The sequence below is a fragment of the Dysidea avara genome, chromosome 9 (genome assembly GCF_963678975.1).
Source record: "Dysidea avara chromosome 9, odDysAvar1.4, whole genome shotgun sequence".
NCBI lineage: Eukaryota > Metazoa > Porifera > Demospongiae > Dictyoceratida > Dysideidae > Dysidea > Dysidea avara.
Genome location: NC_089280.1, coordinates 13630635 through 13654856, shown reverse-complemented (window position 1 = coordinate 13654856; position 24222 = coordinate 13630635). Strand labels below are relative to the sequence as shown.

At 36.8% G+C, this 24222-nt stretch overlaps 1 protein-coding gene across 2 annotated transcripts; it reads right to left on the bottom strand.

Annotated features, from left to right (window-relative positions):
- Positions 1-762: 762 nt before the first annotated feature.
- LOC136266398 (uncharacterized) lies at positions 763-17462 on the bottom strand. Of its 2 annotated transcripts, XR_010706103.1 has the most exons (6): positions 17222-17462; positions 15123-15218; positions 13224-13331; positions 13003-13063; positions 1571-1640; positions 763-1076 (listed from the first exon to the last, which is right to left on the bottom strand). XR_010706103.1 is itself a non-coding variant. In XM_066061412.1 (5 exons), the coding sequence occupies exons 1-5, from the start codon at positions 17282-17284 to the stop codon at positions 1045-1047; spliced, it is 369 nt and encodes a 122-aa protein (XP_065917484.1). In that variant the 5' UTR covers positions 17285-17460; the 3' UTR covers positions 763-1044. The 2 variants fall into 2 exon arrangements, 1 of the variants encoding a protein (XP_065917484.1); XM_066061412.1 differs by lacking the exon at positions 13003-13063 and having other exon boundaries at positions 17222-17460.
- Between the last annotated feature and the right edge of the window lie 6760 nt (positions 17463-24222).

The following is a 24222-nucleotide window of genomic DNA, read 5'->3' as shown; positions in this document are numbered from 1 at the left end:
TATATAAATGTAAGGTTAACTTGTAATTTAAAGAATAATTTACAGAATTGCATTTAAATTTTGGATTTGGATCACTGATCAGCCAAAAGCATAATTAATTGACATGCACTTGGCAGATTAGAGCAGCCCCCCCGTGATATCGCCACTTACCATGGATTTCATAAATATATGCATGTACATACATACAAAATACACATGACTATATTTCCTATATAGCTATACGCACCAACCTTCCACCGCACCTAGCTCTACTGTCTATTTTTTCCCTAATTCTAATCACAATAACATTTTCCACAAAGCCATAAAATGTATGTAACAACACTAAACAAACAAACACTCATGCAAACTATCTACCACACTACCACATAACACTGTGCAAATGCCAAAGTGTACATAACAACACACATACAAATATCTATACACAAGTACTTTGGGGAAAGGGCAACTGAGAAAATTATTGGAGTAGGGCGTAATAACTTTTGCACAAACCAGGCAGGTAAGCATTGATGATACTGAACTGGATTAACAGTTGACCATGAAGCAAATAGGTGTTCAATTAAGTAGTACAAGATTGTACCAACGCACAGTAGCTATATGCCTAGCAACGCAACATGATAACAGCAACCACCGAGTATCATAATTGTAAGTTAAATTTAGCATGATTGATTTAGTCTTAGCACTCATCTGTCCACCCTTGGTCCTCAGTTGCCATATAAACAATTGGATGCACAACAAGCAAGTAAATAATGTAGCTAACTAAGTTATACATACAACATAAGGTTCAATCATTTATACATAGACAAGCACACAAAGCGTGTACAGCAAACAGTAATACATGCACTGGCACATATACTTAATGCATGTGGGAGGGAGGGAACAATATTTTGTTGTCTGTGAACACAGCATGTCTTTTGGGAGGAATCTCATGATCTTAAACCTGTCAAACTAGTTTACAATTAACAAAATGAAATATTACATGATATGGCAGCGTAGACTATGCCAGATATTAAGAATCCATAGAACACAAATAATACATTTATGTCATTATAACTGAATCAAGTCTTTGTCATCAGAACCTGGTGAAAAAAGAGTGGTAGATAATTTATGTAATTTCAATATAGTAGACAAGTTATCAAAACTTTTTATAAGATAAAAAATTCTGTGAAAAAGTATATTCATATGATTTTTACTGAATGAAAAATACTTTACATGAACAACTGCTCTAACAGAGTATCTCTAACTTTTTGCACCACTGGTAGCTACCGTGTTAGTCTCACTCTTGATTCCTAATGATGTCTTAGTTGAAGGCTAGCCATAAGCTACAGTATCAGCTGAAATTCGGCAGTATAAGCTACACAGTTAATGATGGGAAACTTTACACTTACAGATGTGCAAAAATTTCCTGCAAGAGATTTTTGTATAATTTTTGCATACAAAATTTGTTTTACAAAAAAAAACAAAAAAAACAAAAAAATAAAATAAATATACGGTGTCTGAGTTAAGTTAAACATGCACACTACTTAAATATACATATCTTAAATATTGCAGTACTGCTTATGAGATTTATTACCTTGTATAGAACTATGTTGATGTTGATTCTCATAGCTATCAGCTATACCATAAGCTTGCTTCCTTGAATCCTTTATGATATCACAAAAACGAAATGTAACATCAAGAAACAATGACAGTAACTATATTAATGAATACATCTGATTAAACTATAATAGTTATACCATGGCCACGAGGGATTTGTATATGTAATAGGATGGATGGCTGTGGTATTCGGGATTAATAGTGTGAGCATTGTAAACAGGAAGGAGTAAAATAGTGTGAGGCAAAGCCGAGCACTATTTCCTTTCTGTTTACAATGCGAGAACTAAATACCATGGCCATCCATCCTATTGTAAATTAATCCGACAACCATAGCAACTGTTGCTAGGCAACAGAAATTGAAAAATAACCGTTGCAAAAGACCAATCACACTTAGCAACGATTGCTATGATCTCAAAATGACTTTTACCTTAGCAACCATTGCTAAGCAACCATATTGTGATATACCTTGGGGCATCTATCACTATGGTAACAATAGTTGTCAAGTCAGACATTTACTTCTAATATAAACACACCACACTATTTTAGCCAATCAAATTAGTATTATAAATTTTTGTCAAGGGACCTTGACAAACAAGTGTAATACTAATTCTATTGGCTAATCGCTTGAAGTATTTCAATATAATATGTCAAGCTGCTATTGAGAGTATTATACAGTAACATATTCAGTTGTTGGATTAGCCTGATATATATATGCCCAAGCCCGAGGGCGCGGGCATATATATCAGGCAAATCCCGAGTGGCCATGGTATAAGTAATATATACCACTTTGGCATGCTCACCTAATAGGTGAAGGAAGACAAACCTGCATTCACCACATTACTTTTATCTAATCCAAAACAGCCAAGCTGTAAAAAAATAGTGCGGCCCTCAAAAAGGCTATGGTGAAAAAAGATGTGAAATCCAAGGTGGCGGCCAAGAAATGGCGGTGGTGGTAGGTTAATGGTAAAAATTTTAATAACGACAATTCAGGTGAATTTTTGTGCCGCTTGGCAAAAAAATCACCTAAATTGCCATTATTAAAATTTTTACCATTAACCTACCATCACAGCCATTTCTTGGCCGCCACCTTGGATTTCACATCTTTTTTCACCATAGCCTTTTTGAGGGCCGCACTGTTTTTGTACAGCTTGGCTGTTTTGGATTAGATTTCATTTCTTTTTGTATTTGTATACCATAGGCCGGCTTTGGGACTTTTTTAATCTGTCTTTTTTTTTCTTTACCACAGGAAGAAGAAAAGATGAAGCAGATGTACTTTAAATATCTGATTTTATCAGTAAATGTACAAATTATATATATATAATACATATATTTATTACAGAACTCTCCATGGTGGTTTCTTTGTAACTGAACACTCTACAAGGTGACTTCTTCTTGCTGCCCTCTCTACAGGGTGAATTGTTAGTAGCTCAACAATCTACAAGGTAACTTCTTCTAGTTGATCTCTCTACAGGGTGATTTGTTTGTAGCTGAACTATCTACAAGGTAACTTCTTCTAGCTGATCTCTCCACAGGGTGATTTGTTTGTAGCTGAATTCTGTACAGGTGATTTGTTTGCAGCTGAGCTCTTTACAGAATGGTTTCTTTGTAGCTAAACTCTCTACAAGGTAACTTCTTCTAACTGATCTTTCTACAGGGCAATTTGTTTGTGGTTGACTTTTCTACAGGGTGATTTCTTTGAAGCTGAACTCTCTACATGGTGGTTACTTTGTAACTGAACTCCCTAAAAGGTAATTTCTTCTAGCTGATCTCTCTACAGGGTGATTTGTTTATAGCTGAACTCTCTACAGGTGATTTCTTTGCAGCTGAACTCTCTACATGATGGTTCTTTGTAGCTGAACTCTCTACAAGGTAATTTCTTTTAGCTGATGTCTCTACAATGTCACTAGTTTGTAACTGAACTCTCTACAAGGTGACTCCTTCTAGCTGATCTTTCTACAGGGTGATTTGTTTGTAGCTGAACTCTCTACAGGTGATTTGCTTGCAGCTGAACTCTCTACATGATGGTTTCTTTGTAGCTGAACTCTCTACAAGGTAACTTCTTCTAGTTGATCTCTCTACAGGGAGATTTGTTTGTAGCTGAACTCTCTACAGGTGATTTGTTTGCAGCTGAACTCTCTACATGATGGTTTCTTTGTAACTGAACTCTCTGCAAGGTAACTGATGTCTCTACAAGGTCACTAGTTTGTAGCTGAACTCTCTATATGGTGGTTTCTTTGTAACTGAACTCTCTACAAGGTGACTTCTTCTAGCTGATCTTTCTACAGAGTGATTTGTTTGTAGCTGAACTCTCTACAAGGAAACTTCTTCTAGCTGATCTCTCTACAGGGAGATTTGTTTGTAGCTGAACTCTCTACAGGTGATTAGTTTACAGCTGAACTCTCTACATGATGGTTTCTTTGAAGCTGAACTCTCCACAAGGTAACTTCTTGTAGCTGATCTCTCTACAGGGAGATTTGTTTGTATATGAACTCTCTACAGGTGATTTGTTTGCAGCTGAACTCTCTACATGATGATTTCTTTGTAACTGAACTCTCCACAAGGTAACTTCTTCTAGCTGATCTTTCTACAGGGTGATTTGTTTGTATATGAACTCTCTACAATGAAACTTCTTCTAGCTGATCTCTCTACAGGGAGATTTGTTTGTAGCTGAACTCTCTACAGGTGATTAGTTTACAGCTGAACTCTCTACATGATGGTTTCTTTGAAGCTGAACTCTCCACAAGGTAACTTCTTGTAGCTGATCTCTCTACAGGGAGATTTGTTTGTAGCTGAACTCTCTGCAGGTGATTTGTTTGCAGCTGAACTCTCTACATGATGATTTCTTTGTAACTGAACTCTCCACAAGGTAACTTCTTCTAGCTGATCTTTCTACAGGGTGATTTGTTTGTATATGAACTCTCTACAATGAAACTTCTTCTAGCTGATCTCTCTACAGGGAGATTTGTTTGTAGCTGAACTCTCTACAGGTGATTAGTTTACAGCTGAACTCTCTACATGATGGTTTCTTTGAAGCTGAACTCTCCACAAGGTAACTTCTTGTAGCTGATCTCTCTACAGGGAGATTTGTTTGTAGCTGAACTCTCTACAGGTGATTTGTTTGCAGCTGAACTCTCTACATGATGATTTCTTTGTAACTGAACTCTCCACAAGGTAACTTCTTCTAGCTGATCTTTCTACAGGGTGATTTGTTTGTATATGAACTCTCTACAATGAAACTTCTTCTAGCTGATCTCTCTACAGGGAGATTTGTTTGTAGCTGAACTCTCTACAGGTGATTAGTTTACAGCTGAACTCTCTACATGATGGTTTCTTTGAAGCTGAACTCTCCACAAGGTAACTTCTTGTAGCTGATCTCTCTACAGGGAGATTTGTTTGTAGCTGAACTCTCTACAGGTGATTTGTTTGCAGCTGAACTCTCTACATGATGATTTCTTTGTAACTGAACTCTCCACAAGGTAACTTCTTCTAGCTGATCTTTCTACAGGGTGATTTGTTTGTATATGAACTCTCTACAATGAAACTTCTTCTAGCTGATCTCTCTACAGGGAGATTTGTTTGTAGCTGAACTCTCTACAGGTGATTAGTTTACAGCTGAACTCTCTACATGATGGTTTCTTTGAAGCTGAACTCTCCACAAGGTAACTTCTTGTAGCTGATCTCTCTACAGGGAGATTTGTTTGTAGCTGAACTCTCTACAGGTGATTTGTTTGCAGCTGAACTCTCTACATGATGATTTCTTTGTAACTGAACTCTCCACAAGGTAACTTCTTCTAGCTGATCTTTCTACAGGGTGATTTGTTTGTATATGAACTCTCTACAATGAAACTTCTTCTAGCTGATCTCTCTACAGGGAGATTTGTTTGTAGCTGAACTCTCTACAGGTGATTTGTTTACAGCTGAACTCTCTACATGATGATTTCTTTGTAGCTGAACTCTCTACAGGTGATTTGTTTGCAGCTGGACTCTCTACATGATGGTTTCTTTGTAGCTGAAGTCTCTACAAGGTAACTTCTTCTAGCTGGTCTCTCTACAGGGAGATTTGTTTGTAGCTGAACTCTCTACAAGTGATTTGTTTGCAGCTGAACTCTCTACATGATGATTTCTTTGTAACTGAACTCTCCACAAGGTAACTTCTTCTAGCTGATCTTTCTACAGGGTGATTTGTTTGTATATGAACTCTCTCAGTCTACAATGAAACTTCTTCTAGCTGATCTCTCTACAGGGAGACTTGTTTGTAGCTGAACTCTCTACAGGTGATTTGTTTGCAGCTGGACTCTCTACATGATGGTTTCTTTGTAGCTGAAGTCTCTACAAGGTAACTTCTTCTAGCTGGTCTCTCTACAGGGAGATTTGTTTGTAGCTGAACTCTCTACAAGTGATTTGTTTGCAGCTGAACTCTCTACATGATGATTTCTTTGTAACTGAACTCTCCACAAGGTAACTTCTTCTAGCTGATCTTTCTACAGGGTGATTTGTTTGTATATGAACTCTCTCAGTCTACAATGAAACTTCTTCTAGCTGATCTCTCTACAGGGAGACTTGTTTGTAGCTGAACTCTCTACAGGTGATTTGTTTGCAGCTGAACTCTCTACATGATGGTTTCTTTGGAGCAGAACTCTCTACAAGGTAACTGATGTCTCTACAAGGTCACTAGTTTGTAGCTGAACTCTCTATATGGTGGTTTCTTTGTAGCTAACTGAACTCTCTACAAGGTGACTTCTTCTAGCTGATCTCTCTACAGAGAGATTTGTTTGTAGCTGAACTCTCTACAGGTGATTTGTTTGCAGCTGAACTCTCTACATGATGGTTTTTTTGTAGCTGAACTCTCTACAAGGTAATTTCTTCTAGCTGATCTTTCTACAGGGTGATTTGTTTGTAGCTGAACTCTCTACAAGGAAACTTCGTCTAGCTGATCTCTCTACAGGGAGATTTGTTTGCAGCTGAACTCTCTACATGATAGTTTCTCTGCAGCTGAACTCTCTATAAGGTAACTTCTTTTAGCTGATGTCTCTACAAGGTCACTAGTTTGTAGCTGAACTTTCTACATGATGGTTTCTTTGTAACTGAACTCTCTGCAAGGTGACTTCTTCTAGCTGATCTCTCTACAGGGTGATTTGTTTGTAGCTGAACTCTCTACAAGGAAACTTCTTCTGGCTGATCTCTCTACAGGGAGATTTGTTTGTAGCTGAACTCTCTACAGGTGATTTGTTTGCAGCTAAACTCTCTACATGATGGTTTCTTTGTAGCTGAACTCTCTACAAGGTAACTTCTTCTATTGATCTCTCTACAGGGCGGTTTGTTTGTAGTTGAACTCTCTACATGATAGTTTCTCTGCAGCTGAACTCTCTATAAGGTAACTTCTTTTAGCTGATGTCTCTACAAGGTCACTAGTTTGTAGCTGAACTTTCTACATGATGGTTTCTTTGTAACTGAACTCTCTGCAAGGTGACTTCTTCTAGCTGATCTCTCTACAGGGTGATTTGTTTGTAGCTGAACTCTCTACAAGGAAACTTCTTCTGGCTGATCTCTCTACAGGGAGATTTGTTTGTAGCTGAACTCTCTACAGGTGATTTGTTTGCAGCTAAACTCTCTACATGGTAGTTTCTTTGTAGCTGAACTCTACAAGGTGATTTCTTCTAGCTGATCATAAACTATCCCTTTCCATAGTTGCATGAACTCCCTACAAGGTAAATTTTTCTAGCTGATCTCTCTACTGGGTGAATTGTTTGTAGCTGATCTCTCTACAGGGTGACTTGTTTGTAGCTGATCTCTATACAGGTTACTTGTTTCTAGCTGATCTCTTGAATTCTCTTCAGGGTGACTGCTCTATTAGGATGACTGCTCTATTAGAGTATCTCGATCTCGCACTTGCTGCACCAAGTTGGATTTCGTGTTATAACTCCGTGGCTTTAAGTCTGATTCTTCTACACCATTGAAGAGCCTTTCTAAGATGATTACTCCTTCTATACAGCGATTTTCAAAGCATTCACCCTATCGGTTTATCTGGTAGGCGTGGCAAATAGTTGTTTTTTATTAGCTAATCTCGATTGTGTAATTGTTACACACTGTTGGTTTTTTCGTTGTATCTTCCTGGTTTTTAGCTCGATTTCTTTCAAACCACATATTCGCTTACTGCTGAGGACGAATTTCCTGACTTTGACATTGGTTAAGTTAAGTATGTATAGGTAGTAATAAGTATATAGTTAGGTAATAAGTAATAGTATGTTGTAGTTTTCAGTATGTACGTGTGTTATGATCAAGATACTGCAACCACAAAAGGTTTGAGGTTCAATAGTTAACCTATTCACCCACCGACTTTCAGCTTCCTCCCATACGCGGTTTACCCTGTAGGCGTGACAACATATTGGTGTTATTTTTCATGAATAATCGCTCATAACTCTTTTCCTGTTTATCGTATCCTAGCCAAAGTTGGTACAGAGATGCGCCTTTATACCCCCCTTCTGTGTGCCAAATTTCAAGGCAATCGGATATAGTGTTCACGTTTTATAGCAGTTTTTGTAAGTGTGCGAAAAGAGGAAGAAAAATAAGAAAAAAAAACGAAGAAACCAAGCCAATTTTTGAAGTCGCATATCTCAGGAACGCTTGAAGCGATTTCGCTCAAATTAGGAATGTGGAGTGCTGAAGGTGGAGGGAGTGTCCACAGCAAACATCGTCTTGTTTCATCAAGGCAGCACAGAGCTACGGAGGTGCGAAAATTGCGTTTTCTTTCTTCCTGTCAATATACTCACGGGTGTTACGCGCCGGCTTCTTGGGCCGCACGACACACTACCGTGTGTCTTGATACAGAGGTTTGCAAAAATCGATTGTGGGTTTAAATTGTGGGCACAAAAAAGAAATGATTGTGGGTTTCACTGGTTGTAGTGATACCATTTTAAACCAAATAACCACTTTGTGGATGAATAAAGTTACCTAAGGTGCTAAAATAAACACTTAGACATATAGGTTGTGAATGTTTGAGGCATCTTTTCATGCAGTTCAGTGAAATGTACTCTGTAGAAAAACAATCCCCACATTGCAAAAATGATTATTTAATGATGCTTAGTAACTGAACTATGCAATGCTGACTCACTCATTTCTTTTTACTTCACAGCAATGCCCCTAACTAAATCGACATGTTTAATTCAAACCCACAATGCAAAACTTTAAGCAGCTCTAATTCAAACCCACAATGTAAAACTTTAAGCATCTCTATATAAATAATCAAAGGGAACTGATGCTTTGTAGCTGCCTCAGCATCAAAGGCAGTTGTGGTCAGGACTATATCATGATATTGCCCTAACCACAGGGCGATATCTAGATATCGCCCTGTGGTCAAGGAAATATGTGATATATAACCCTGTGGTTTCCTTTGATCTGAGGTGTCAAAGTGGTATATAATGTTATATCCTATGCATTTATCAGTTGTAAAGTTACCTTCTCTATACCTGATGCATTCATGGATAAAAGGGTGAAACAGGGTGTACTTAAACTAATGGGACATACATAGTTAAACCTCAGGAATTGTATAAATCCTTAGGGCTGGATTTTATAAGATGTTGTTATACACAGTATTTTCAGTAGCATTACTAAAAACAGGACATACTTTACGTTCACTCAGAAATGTGCTAATATGCATTTTGTTAAGGAATGACTTGACTATATGTAGTAAACATGTACCATTTTATTAATGGTGCAGCATCAGCTTCAATTAAGGCTTTAAATTAGTAATAATGATTTCCTAGTATTGAGAATGAGGTTCACCACAAAAAAATCCTATTCCTATAACTATGTATCACACATGCACACACACACACACGCACACACACACACACATGCACACACACACACACACACACACTCATACACATGCACATGCATGCATACACATACACATACATGCACACACGCTAGGCACCAGCCTGTTATGCTATGCTGCAGTGCTCAAATTTTTGTCTATTGTGCTCATAATTATGTTCCAAATTTTTACCACAGCTCCCATGTTTTGTTACTTTCTATAGGATAATGATAGACTTTGGCTTATAAACAACTGGTTAAATGTAAAAAGTACTCATTGTGCATTAAGAATTGGCTACATTGTAAACTATATTAACAGTCATGTCAAATAACTTAGCTAATGACCATATCAGTGGCATCAACTGTTCTATTATTGTAAGTCAACTTTTTTCTGTGGCATGCATTTTTGCTTACAGTATGACAATTATTCTGCCCATTATGCTAGTATTATGCTTGATGCTTTCAGGCACCTATTATGCTCAAAATTTTGCCAGTATAATAGGCTGGTGCCTAACACGCGCACACGCACAAAGCCTGTGGGAATTATGCTTCAATTTTATTCTATACTTAACAGATGATTTAACATGACTGGGTACGTAAGTCATAGATATAACAAAGAAACAATAATGGTCCTATGACTGTCCCTTGTGGAACCTCAGATATCACTTCACTAGAACTACTACTTACAATCACTTTTTGAGTTCTATTGATAAGAAAATTTTTAATCTATTGGATCCCATAAGGTGATAATTTACAACACAAATGTTGATGCGGGACCTTATTAAATGCTTTTTTGAAATCTAGCAGCAACACATCAGTTTGTTGACCTAAATTCAAATTCTGCAAAAATTAAGTCATCCACTGCTGTTATTAATTGTGTTTCATATGACTGACCTCTTCTGAAACCACTCTCACAAAATATTTCTGATGTCAAAGTGCTTAATGATGTTGGAGCATATAATATGTTCAAGAATTTTGCAGCAAAAGCAAGTAAGGGAGACTGGACAATAGCTTAGTGGACTTGATCTATCATCTTTCTTATAAATGGGGACTATGTTAGCATGTTTCCATTCCTGGGGCAGTTGGCCCTGTCCCAGTGAAGCTTTTTTTTATAAATTATAGCTAAGCTAGGTGCACAAAGGAAAGTTCTTTCAGAAGACGGGTTGGAATTTTGTCAGGTCCAGGAGCTAATGGTTTAAGATTTAGTAGAAGTTGAACAATACCATTTGTATCAATATGAAAGGGTGGCATTTCTTGATGCGGCATAAGTTCTGCCTTACTTTGTGGATAGTTATAAACAACACCATTGTCCCGTAATGTAGCCATGTACACCACAGTGATCATGTTTGTATGCCTTAGTAAATGACCACAACTTCTTGGAGACTTACCCTCTTTTGGAGCAGGCAAGGTTACAGATATAGTTGTTGTACGTTCTTCTACATTGTTGCTCTTAGTTTGGTAATTGGCGAGCTCGTTTATACAATCTGTGTTTACAACAGGACAACAATTTAATCTTGTGGTTGATCCATGGTGCTTGAGTACTAGTTGTTACTTGCTTAGTTGGTACTACCTTAAGACATTCATGACATAGGGTCTAAACTCTTTCCATAAAGTAACAATTGGAGTGGTGGATGAATAATTAGAGAGAAATCTAGAGCATAAATGTTCTGCCTTTTGATGGAGTTGAGTCATGTCTACTCTAGACCACTCTAGACCAGGTGTTCCAGGTCCTTGCATAGTGCTTGTAATCAAGAGAACTATTTGGTGGTCTGTAAATTGAACATAATATCAAATTGCTTGAGCCTACCAGCTCCACACTAACTGCACATTCTGGGATCTCTCTACTAACAAATTGATCATTACATGCCAAGAAGACTCCACAAAATCCATCATCCCCACCCTTTCTGTAGATGTTATGGTTATGTCGGAAAATTTCATTGGAATAAAATGTGGGTGACAACCAAGATTCTGTTCCAAAAACAATATCAGGAGAGTATGTATCAACAAAACTATTAGAGATTGCTTTTTTTGACTTGATGCTCTGACAATTAACCACAATTGCACTATTTGTATTATACCTACATTGTTCAGTGGTATGGGGGTCATTTACTTCACCCTCCGTACAATTTCCCCATTATTTATCCTGTAGTTGTTTCCACCCTTATTCATCTCAACAAGCTGTACCCTTAAGACTTTGTTCCCTTCTGTTCTTTTGGGGTAGTGTTACAAATACCTTGCGTGGCCAGAGCTTCTCAGCTTCATTTACTTCTGAGAACAAGATCTTTTCATCGAGAGAGCTAATCCAATAATTGAGGTTTAGCACCTTTTTCCCTAATTGAAATGCTTCGGTAACAGATACAGAAACATCCAAATATTCTCGAAAATTGACTTCACTTTCTGTACATCCTCAGATTTTCTTGCAGAGCTATCATTGGAACTCAATTCTTCAATATTATGTAAATCCAGTCTTCTTTCTTTCCCTTTTTCCTCATTGACCAATGATGCCACAATACTTGCAACTGAATCTGTTGTACAGCTTTATAAATTAATGGGTCATCTACATTTTGTCTAATGATAGGGTGCTCTGTAGCTGCATGTTATTGAAAAGGGTACATGGCAATTGATGTGATTTAGCACTGAAAATAAACCTTGATGATGCCAATAATGAGAGGCAATACTGCTTAATTTTACTGCAACATAAATTCCATACTATACTATTAGAGATTATTAGGTTTTGAATCTAGCGTATATAGGGATAGTCTCCGAATCTAAGGATGAAGCTAAGATTTGGTTGGCTCTGTAATGGCAAATTTTAATGCCAAAAGTGTACCATTAAGGTCAGGATCTTGTTGAAGTACCAGGCCATAGAAAGGTTGGGCATGTGAAGGTGTGTCATATGTATCGAATAATGCACTAATCCCAATTTCAATATTATAGCAAATGTCTTTCATTATTCTCACCATTATTCCTTGGTTATTCCTAAAATACCAACTAATAAATTTCTTACAATATTGCCGCCATAATTCCCTCATCTCTGATTAGCACAAGCAAAAAAGGAAAGCAAAGCCTCTGGCAGCCATGTGAAACATAACTATTGCCTGCCACCTTGCGCAAACCAGCCCTGGGATGCTTATACACTATTCAGACACTGGAGTCTTGCGCAGACAAATCATAGGACTAGTATCCCACAGGAGGACTGCCTATGTATCATGGAGGGAAACCACAGAACCCAAAGTTCCACAATGACCCAAATATCAGTAAGCGAGATCATTAACACACACACACACACACACACACACACACACACACACACACACACACACACACACACACACACACACACACACACACACACACACACACACACACACACACACACACGTACATACATACAAAGCAAAGATAAAGCAAAGCCTTCAGCTGCCATGCTAGCATTGTCATGCCTACCCTACAAACTAACACTGGAACACCTGTGCACTACTCAGGTACTGTGAGCTAGCGCAGCCAAACACACACACAAACACACAATTATGCTTGCATGCATGAAGTACATGCATCTGCATGCATGTACAGTATACTTGCATATAGTGGAACCTCAGGTATATATCTGAACTTTCAAAATGATTGTTCCATTAGAATGGTGAGTAGTTCTGATCTATTAATAGACAGATTTTATAATAACAACATTGCAGTGATCTTTCCCCAGTGGTTCAGATAACTGAGTTTCCATGCACTGTTCATAATAAATGTTATTATGTACATACACATGTATACGCACATTTAAAGTTTCACATGTGTGTACAAGTGGCACTAACTTCAGAAAACCATTTCACGTTCATATTCTGCTTGCATACTTTCACAAAGTAGTGAACAATTTCATTGAAGCCATTTTGGAGGGCCCAGTGTAAGGGAGTGTTACCATTCTGTGAAAATACAAATACTAGTAATAATACATCCTGTGTTACAGTAAACTATCAAAATTAGGGGTCAGATGTCTGATTAAATTCATGTATAGTATCAAAACTAGGGCTTCAGCAATTATTCAATTTATTCAGATATTCATCATCTGGATACTGGATTTATCAATCGGGTATTCATTTACTAGTAAATAACAATTGCGTGCAGTGAAAAAAGCTTTCCTTACCAGCTCTACATTTTTGCAAAGTAAGCCAAAGTAGGGTTTTCACATTTAGCTATGCTATAATAATGTCTCTTGTTTCTCTGTTCATATGCTCAACACAAGTTACATAATCATCCCCAATAACACATCAGAAAATATAAAAACACATACACTCAGTCAGCATTGCTTCATACTATACTTACAAAATCAACAACATCAGTGCTGGTTAGAAAAACAAATATCATCAATTTTACAAGTGCTTTAGGAGCAAAGTGGTAAGTATGTGGCACTATTATAGAATTCCAGTATTTCTGCATTTTAAAAAATACTATCAACTTGTTTACTATTCATTTGTTAGACATTCAAACATCCAGATACACCCAGATACTAAAATTAACATTCGTTGCTAATTGTGTTTAAGTACAGTAGCAAACAAACTTACAAGTAGCTATAGACCAAATGACTGTGTATTAATTGTATTTACATATGTAGCTCTACTTATGTATGACTTTTTGGGGATTTACACGCATATCTACTATAGGGGAATTTGTGATTTGTGCATACTCGAAGTATACGGAACATAAATAAAACCAACCAAACTGGACGCATAAATTTAGGAGTTGATTGGACAAAATGTGAAAAAGCAGTCCTATGAGGTATTCTTGTGTATTAACGAAGGTTTAGAATTAGTTGCTAATGTTTTTAAAAGCTTTCTAGCGAGATGTTTAGAGAGAAAATTTGTTAAGAGGGCGGTTTTGCTCGTACCCATGCCTGATACTGACATTGACATAATAGCCTTACTGTTAAAGCTTCGGAACTCAAACTCCCGACACAACATTGCTGTGAACTGGTTAACAACAAGACGTGTTCAATTACAAAATCGGGCTGCTTGTGCAGTAGAAACCTTGACTTCAATTTCGCCATTGGAATTGTACGGTGATATTGAAGTCGAGATTTCTACTGAACAAGCAGCCCGATTTTGTAATTGAACACGTCTTGTTGTTAACCAGTTCACAGCAATGTTGTGTTGGGAGTTTGAGCTCTGAAGCTTTAGCAGTAAGGCTGTTATGTCAATGTCCATATCAGGCATGGGTACAAGCAAAACCACCCTCTTAGCGAATTTTCTCTCTAAATATCTCGCTAGAAAGTTTTTAAAAACATTAGCAGCCAATTCTAAACCTTCTTTAATATATAGAGTACCTGACAGAGCTGCTTTTTCACACTTTGTCTATTGATTGCCAAATTTTATATGTCCAGTGTCGTAAATTTTTGTGACGCATAAAAAATCTGTAAATATGCGCAATTCACAAATTCCCCTATATGAGAATTACAACTAATTATGACAGTGCAGATATAAAACATTACAAAAGAAGCATGGATTTTTGCACTAAAAGTAGCTAATCAAAGGACATGATACAATTTAGAATTATATAATAAACTGAGCCAAAGTAGGGATTTTTCCATATAGCTATGATATAGTAATGTCTCTTGTTTCACTGTTCATTTGCTCCAGCACATGTTTCATAATACATCAGAAAATGTAAAGGAAAAATGTACACATACACTTAGTATAGTATACATATACTGTACTTACAAAATCAACAACATCAATGTTTGCACCCAATTCAATAAGAGTTTTAACACTAATGATTTTGTTATATCCAACAGCCAAGTGTAGAGCAGTTTGTCCCTGTGGTGTAATTTGAGCATGTTATGTAGCACACTCACAGATCATTGATCACCATGTATTATTGACCAGTTTACATATTTTATTACAGATCAAGCACATATGAATGATAAATACAAAATTACTGCTTTGTCTTCTGTACACAGGTGTTCAATTGTCTTTACTATTTTATCTGCATTTTGTGTCAAATAAAACAGAACAGTTGATAGTAAGGGGTGCCATTGGTGAAAGCAAAACATGGAGAAGTGTCACAAGTTATGGAATAATAATCAGTGGTGATCAAGGCTACACAAGTTGTAAAGTCTGGAAGAGTGGGAGTCAATAGAATATGATATGTGCCAAATATGTAAGCAGTGGAAGATCTAAAGAGGGGGGGTGGTGGTGCTAAGCTAGGGGCATCTATGAAACTAAGAAAAGTGGCATACACCTAGTAGTACAGTGTACTGAACATTTTGTCCATGAAAATCCAATGAATGTTCAACCTGTTAAAAGGTTTTATTGGGTGGCCCCAATTAAATTTTATTTTCGTAGCGGGTATGTAAAACCAATGAAAATTCCATGAAAAGCAGTTTTATGGAGTTTTCACTGGTAATTTTTCATTGGGTTTTCATTAAATTGTCCTATGAAAATGCTATGAAAATAGAATTTCACCCAATGAAAACTTAACTTTCCACAGGTTGAACATTGTTTCATTAGATTTTCACTGATGGACAAAATCTCCAGTAGCTAAAGCACATGCTCTCCAGAACATGCTTTGTCTAGGAAGGCCTGAGGGTATGCCCTCACAGGAATTTTTTTGCAGATTTAGCTATCTGAGATCAAGTTTTGCGATAAGTTTGAACGTTATTGAAATAATATTGTGAGAAATCATTATTTTTCTAGCAGTGACAACTAGCTTTCATAATTAATGGGTACAGCATAAATGCTGCAGAGTTCAAAGCTGAAGTTCAATGATATGGGTCTAGGAATTGGTCTTTAGTTTTAATGATGGATGCTATATTAGAGTAGTTGAATGTCTTATTAGAATATTTTGATGTTTAGCAGATTTTTAACCCTGAAATATAAATTTGACCCCTGGCCATCTTGTTGATTTCTAGCTCTTCTCTTCTCATTTTTTCCATATATTCATTGTCCATGCATACTTTGGATGTAATTGCACCTGTACTGTAGAGCTTCTACAGTACTATCTTTCTAGCTAGCACATAGTAAAATTTTAGAGGGGGGTGCTTCAGCCCATACATCCCTTTAAATCTACCTTTGTTATGATACACCTGAAAGACAGGCTGTGTGGAAGGGTATATATACACATACAATCAAAAATAAAGATGAAATGTAATACTTTTATAGATGCATGCAAAATGAGACAGAACAGAGAGAAAGATGTTAGACATTCTATAGAAGAAAGATTCAAAAGACTTTAGAAAGCAGGGAAAGCTTTTTGATGAGCTGATAAATCTTTGTTCAGGGTAAAGAAAAATTTACATCACTAACATTATTTTAAATCACCTTGTATTCTTTTATTGGTCGCATGTTTTCTGCTATCAGTTTACACTTGATGTTCCATAATGTTTAAATGAAAGTCACACTTGACTATGGCTAATAATGACTATAGCCACTGAGTTATGTGTAACAATGTTAATTTTAATTTGATACCATTGATGAATGGACTGAGTTTTGGTGCCTGGAGAAACCATGTAAACAGACTCCAAATCAAAAATTTCATTGTTGTTTTATTTTTAATCTTACAAGTGACAAAATATGAAGTGGACAATAACACATGAACTATGCCATGTACTTTATACAGATATGAGTTATAAGATGTGTACAATGGAACTTTAGTATATATCTTAGGTGCTGGGTACCACCTTATGTTTGGACTACTGAAATTTTTTGTGCATCTGTGTAGTCACTATTATCAAGAGTTAATAACTATAATTCATGAAATTCAAACATTTGGTGTTAAGTTCCATTGTACTGCAATTTCTGTATGAGTAAGTATAACTTACAAGCTGAAATTGTAGTGTCCAGTTATTAGTGCCAGCCAAATATGAAACAAAGAAAGAAAACATGACAGTTTACAATCCATACAGCTGATAAATCTGATACCATTATACTAGCTAGAAGCTGTGGCTTGGAATATATAATAGTTCCTGCCACATCATAGTTTGTAAATCTAGCCATAATTCTGATCCTCAATGACGACCTTTTATTGAACAAGTTTGGAGTGCATGTGCATTATTAACCAGGAAAAGTAATCTAATCCAAAACAGCCAATCTGTAAAAAAAGTGTGCGGCCCTAAAAAAGGCTATGGTGAAAAAAGATGTGAAATCCAAGGTGGCGGCCAAGAAATGGCTGTGATGGTAGGTTAATGGTAAAAATTTTAATAACAACAATTCAGGTGAATTTTTGTGCCGCTTGGTCTTGGCACAAAATTCACCTGAATTGTCTTTATTAAATTTTTTACCATTAACCTACCATCACAGCCATTTCTTGGCCGCCACCTTGGATTTCACATCTTTTTTCACCATAGCCTTTTTGAGGGCTGCACACTTTTTTTACAGCTTGGCTGTTTTGGATTACATTTCATTTCTTTTTGTATTTGTATACCCCAAAGCCGGCCTATGGCCAGCTTTGGGACTTTTTAAACCTATCTTTTTTTCTTTACCACAGGAAGAAGAAAAGATGAAGTAGATGTACTTGAAATATTTTATCAGTAAATGTACAAATTATATTGATTACAGAAATCTCTATGGTGGTTTCTTTGTAACTGAACACTCTACAAGGTGACTTCTTCTAGATGCTCCCTCTACAGGGTGAATTGTTTGTAGCTGAACGATCTACAAGGTAACTTCTTCTAGCTAATCTCTCTACAGGGTGATTTGTTTGTAGCTGAATTCTGTACAGGTGATTTGTTTGCAGCTGAGCTCTTTACAGAATGGTTTCTTTGTAGCTGAACTCTCTACAAGGTAACTTCTTCTAACTGATCTTTCTACAGGGCAATTTGTTTATGGCTGAATTTTCTACAGGGTGATTTCTTTGCAGCTGAACTCTCTACATGGTGGTTTCTTTGTAGCTGAACTCTCTACAAGGTAACTTATTCTAGCTGATCTCTCTACAGGGTGATTTGTTTGTAGCTGAACGATCTACAAGGTAACTTCTTCTAGCTGATCTCTCTACAGGGTGTTTTGTTTGTAGCTGAATTCTGTACAGGTGATTTGTTTGCAGCTGAGTTCTTTACAGAATGGTTTCTTTGTAGCTGAACTCTCTACAAGGTAACTTCTTCTAACTGATCTTTCTACAGGGCAATTTGTTTGTGGCTGAATTTTCTACAGGGTGATTTCTTTGCAGCTGAACTCTCTACATGGTGGTTTCTTTGTAGCTGAACTCTCTACAAGGTAATTTCTTCTAGCTGATCTCTCTACAGGGTGATTTGTTTGTAGCTGACCTATCTACAAAGTAACTTCTTCTAGCTGATCTTTCTACAGGGTGATTTGTTCGTAGCTGAATTCTGTATAGGTGATTTGTTTGCAGCTGAGCTCTTTACAAAATGGTTTCTTTGTAGCTGAACTCTCTACAAGGTAACTTCTTCTAGCTGATGTCTCTACAAGGTCACTAGTTTGTAGCTGAGCTCTCTACATGGTGGTTTCTTGGTAACTGAACTCTCTACAAGGTGACTTCTTTTAGCTGATCTTTCTACAGGGTGATATGTTTGAAGCTGAACTCTCTACAAGGAAACTTCTTCTAGCTGATCTCTCTACAGGGAGATTTGTTTGTAGCTGAACTCTCTACAGGTGATTTGTTTGCAGCTGAACTCTCTACATGATGGTTTCTTTGTAGCTGAACTCTCTACAAGGTAACTTCTTCTAGCTGATCTCTCTACAGGGAGATTTGTTTGTAGCTGAACTCTCTACATGATGGTTTCTTTGTAGCTGAACTCTCTGCAAGGTAACTTCTTCTATTGATCTTTCTACAGGGCGATTTGTTTGTAGCTGAACTCTCTACATGGTGGTTTCTTTGTAGCTGAACTCCACAAGGTGATTTCTTCTAGCTGAACTATCTCTTTCCATAGTTGCATGACCTCCCTACAAGGTAACTTCTTCTAGCTGATCTCTCTACAGGGTGAATTGTTTGTAGCTGATCTCTCTACAGGGTGACCTGTTTGTAGCTGATCTCTATACAGGTTACTTGTTTCTAGCTGATCTCTTGAATTCTCTTCAGGGTGACTGCTCTATTAGGATGACTGCTCTATTAGAGTATCTCGATCGCGCACTTGCTGCACCAAGTTGGATTTCGTGTTATAACTCCGTGGCTTTAAGTCTGATTTTTCTACACCATTGATGAGCCTTTCTAAGATAATTACTCCATCTGTACAACGATTTTCAAAGCATTACCCCAAGCGGTTTATCTGGTAGGCGTGGCAAGCAGTCGTTTTTTTATTAGCTAATCTCGATTGCGTAATTGTTACACACTGTTGGTTTTTTCGTTGTAGAGTAAAGTATCAACTATCGGACAATATGATGTTCGGACAGCTGCCATTCACTTCCTGGGAATCCTGCAGCTTTGGTTATTGTACCAAAGGTAGGCTACAATAAGCAATAATTATCCTCCAATAATCAGCTTTGCATGATTAAAAGCTTAAGAGTTACAACCAATAGTATGCTTAGTCCGATAAAATCTATGCTCGGATAAAACTATCAGTTGTCGGACTTTGATTTTTACTACCAGTAAACAATGTCCAATTTATTTCAAATTTGTATGCAATATACCTGTACTCATTAGCTATTAATGGCCAAAAAATGGTTTCGTTATCTTTAGCATAGAGGGAGTACGAGCCTCCCAAATTTTAGCGGTATTGTCGGACGCCCTCCGCTTTAATTTAGCCATGCCCACCAACAGAGTTCATGCTTTTTGCAACAAATGCACCAGTGCTAAACCACAGAAGAAGGTAAATAAATATCTTTCAAGAGTAGAAGTGTGTTTTAAAGTTGATATTCAGGATATTTCTATTGGAACGCAGTATTTTTGGCTCCTAAATGAAGGAGATGTACGCTAGGTGGAAAAATGAAATTACGAGGCACAACTTTCTGACCAACCACATTTGTTAGTCTTGGTGCCTCAATCGCGAATACCACCTAGAAATGAAAAGATGTTCCATTTTCTACCTTCTATGGATGCACAAAGCAACATTTTCGTCCCTTTTGTTTCACCCATATAAGGTAGAGAAAGAAAAGCCTTTCAATTTCCGTGACAGTATTTGTGATAGGACACCAAGACTAGCATATGTAGGTGGTCAGAAGGTGGTTTTGCATAACTTCATTTTTCCACCTTGCGCGCATCTCCTTCATTTAGGAGCCAAAAATACTGCGTTCCAATGGAAATATCCTGAATATCAACTTTAAAGCACACCTCTACTCTTGAGAGATATTTATTTACCTTCTTCTGTGGTTTAGCACTGGTGCATTTGTTGCCAAAGCATACAAACTCTGTTGGTGGGCATGGCTAAATTAAAGCGGAGGGCATCCGACAATACCGCTAAAAATTGGGAGGCTCGTACTCCCTCTATGCTAAAGATAACGAAACCATTTTTTGGCCATTAATAGCTAATGAGTACAGGTATATTGCATACAAATTTGAAATAAATTGGACATTATTTACTGGTAGTAAAAATCAAAGTCCAACAACTGACAGTTTTATCCGAGCATAGATTTTATCGGACTAAGCATACTATTGGTTGTAACTCTTAAGCTTTTAATCGTACAAAGCTGATTGTTGGAGGATAATTATTGCTTATTGTAGCCTACCTTTTGGTACAATAACCTAAGCTGCAGGATTTCCAGGAAGTGAGTGGCAGCTGTCCAAACATCATATTGTCCGATAATTGATACTTTACTCTATCTTCCTGGTTTTTAGCTAGATTTCTTTCAAACCACAAAAGGTTTGAGGTTCAATAGTTAACCTATTCACCCACCAATTTTCAGCTTCTTCCCATACGCGGTTTACCCTGTAGGCGTGACAACATATTGGTGTTATTTTTTGCGAATAATTGTTCATAACTCTTTGCCTGTTCATCATATTCCAGCCAAAGTTGGTACCGAGATGCGCCTTTATACCCCCCTTCTGTGTGCCAAATTGCAAGGCAATCGGATATGGCGTTCGCATTTTATAGCAGTTTTTGTAAGTGTGCGACAAGAGAAGAAAAATAAGAAGAAAAAAAACAAAGAAACTATGCCAATTTTTGAAGTTTCATATCTCGGGAACGCATGAAGCGATTTCGCTCAAATTTGGAATGTGGAATGCTGAAGTTGGAGGACATGTTCACAGCAAAAATCGTCTTGTTTCATCAAGGAAGCACAGAGCTACGGAGGTGTAAAAATTGCATTTTCTTTCTTCCTGTCAATATACTCACGGGTGTTGCGCGCAGGCTTCTTGGACCAGACGACACACTACCGTGTGCCTTGATATAATAAGCCATGCATGACTCTTGAATAATCAATATTATGTCTAATCTTATGTTGAGAGGAGTCATATTATTTTGTCAAGCAATGACGGAAATTGAAAATTGGAAAAGTCATGCAGTCTTATGAAGAATGTTTGTACACACTGCAGTCTTATGTGCCTTTATATAACATCACAGTTACTGCTGTCATTTAACTACTTGAATGACTTCTATCCTTTTATCCCTATAGAGGCCTTTCGAAAAATCTGATGCATGCATATATATTTATGGGTCATGTGAATTGTCTCGAGAATTTACATAGATTTATTAATAATTGCACTTTACAGCGACTGGGCGGGTAGAAGAAATTGATACTTTCTAGAGGCTGTTTCAAGACAAAGCGAAGGTTGGAAGTCATTTAGTAGTGTAAACGAAGACTTTACTTTGAAGAAAAGTATGTAGCTATATTTTTGATAAGTAGTTCCAGCCAAATGTGTTATTCACTCTACAAGCTGCAATTTAAAAGCTGGAGCCACCAGACTTGCTACACAATACAGATGCTGTTCATCAGCCAATTCGTACTGGTAGTTTTTGAGATACTAATAGAATGCCTATTGGTTTACACACCCAGAATTCCGTAAACTAATGTGGCTATTCACTTTATGTAATGGTAATCCATAAAGATATGCATTTTTGGATTATTTGAAAGACCTCTCTACCTTTTATAATATAAAAGCTGTGCATGTTCTTTAAATGGTAGAACAGTAACTATTGTGTGCAGATATATGACAAAGTATAAATTTAAAACTCACATCTATACTGTATATACAACAACAGTGCATATGTGTTCAAAAGTACGTATGCATTTTAGCACAAACCTAAACATGAAAACTCTAATTATGGAACAGCCATGTAGATTTGGTTACAAGCACAACAATGCACCCGGCCATGCATCAGACCATCAGACATATGACATATACCATGCAATAGTTGCACAAACACATACAGTAACTACCAGCACATATTATTCACATAAAGATATTAACTTACAAACTGCAGTAGTTGGAATGCACAGATTAAGTAGACCATATAATGGGGAAAAGTCATAGTAATGAAATTTCTTAGATATAGACTTATTATGGCTACATATACACATAGTTAGGATGCATATAATATGTCACTTAATTTAGTGTTTATATATCATACAGTACATGTGGTAGACAGTACACACTAACTTACTCTCTGTATTCATATATCCACATGTAATTCCAAGTAGATCACACAAGACTCAGGGAATAGTAACAATGTACAATTACAGCAGTAACAGAATTAACACCATACACTATCTGTGTATCAATGTAGTTAATATCACTAAAATGTGCTTATCAGTTGTTTATCTCTGCCTAAACTACAAGCTAATGAACCTTCCTCAGTAGTACATAATATGTAATAATTGTTAATGAAAAGTTTTACTGTGTCACATATGGAAGTGCATGTATTTGAGTTATTTGAAGAGGATGTATTATGCCTGTAGTGATTTACTCGTCATGATAAAGTATTGTGAAAATGAATATGCAATAACTATAATCCGGCACATGTCACATCCAGTATACATGAATTTCTTAGTAAGTGACTAACTCAACATGATAGTAGTTTTAGTATTAATGATGTCTCTGGTATATGATACAACTAAAGCATCAACTTATATAATAGCCAGAAATAGAGTATTGAATAATTATAGTCAATTATAAAAGCTGTTTTGGCAAAGTTTTTAATGTTATTCACATTATAACTTGCTATATAGCTTAGTATAGTGACTTAAATTAAAAGAAAGGTGGTTTGATGTCTTGTTTTCTTTCTTTAGATGACTAATTTTTGAAACTGAAATGGAACTTCTAATGTCTATAGCTGCTCATTGATGTAACTGTCTATGGAATCTACATAATAGCACCCTTGAATACTACTACATTAAAAAAATTGTCTACATATTAAGCTTATGTCTTTTGAGCAGCAATATGAAGCATAATGATTGAGTTTCTTTGACCCCGTGACTTATAAACAGATATGTATACACTTATGAACTTACGTACATCCTTTAATGATCAGTTCAGTCATGAGACATAAAACAAAACACATTGACAATATTATACTGTTGTACATATTTTTGATATGCATGCATACAAGTAGTACATATAGCACCAATGAATTTGATATATAGCATTTTATATGTATATGATTATGTCACTGGATCTGGGAAACTGGTCTTATCAGTATTACTGATATGCTGGTTTTAAATACCTTGTTTAGATAGAATGTCGCAGCTCGCCAATGGTTAAAGCTGTGTGCACAAATTTTTTACCAAGTTTTATACCAATTCCTTACCTTCCAGAGCATGCATTGCACAAGTAGTCAACAACTAAGTTTTCTACCATTTAAACCTGAGGTTGACTTTTTCAGGTAAGCTCCAATGGGGTGGTGGTGGAAGTGAGGGAAAGAGGTTGTTTACAAAATTAAAGAGGAACAGTAAGGACGAATAATAGTCAGTACGCGCTCACCTGAGCCACAGCCAA

Excerpts from the sequence above, each read along its gene's own strand:
- LOC136266398 (XM_066061412.1), bottom strand. The coding sequence starts at position 17,284 with ATGTTTTCTTTCTTTGTTTCATATTTGGCTGGCACTAATAACTGGACA. Across the intron at positions 15,219-17,221 it reads GGACACTACAATTTCAGCTT|GGACAAACTGCTCTACACTT; the intron begins GTAAGTTATACT and ends ATTACACCACAG. Across the intron at positions 13,332-15,122 it reads ACATTGATGTTGTTGATTTT|AATGGTAACACTCCCTTACA; the intron begins GTAAGTACAGTA and ends GTATTTTCACAG.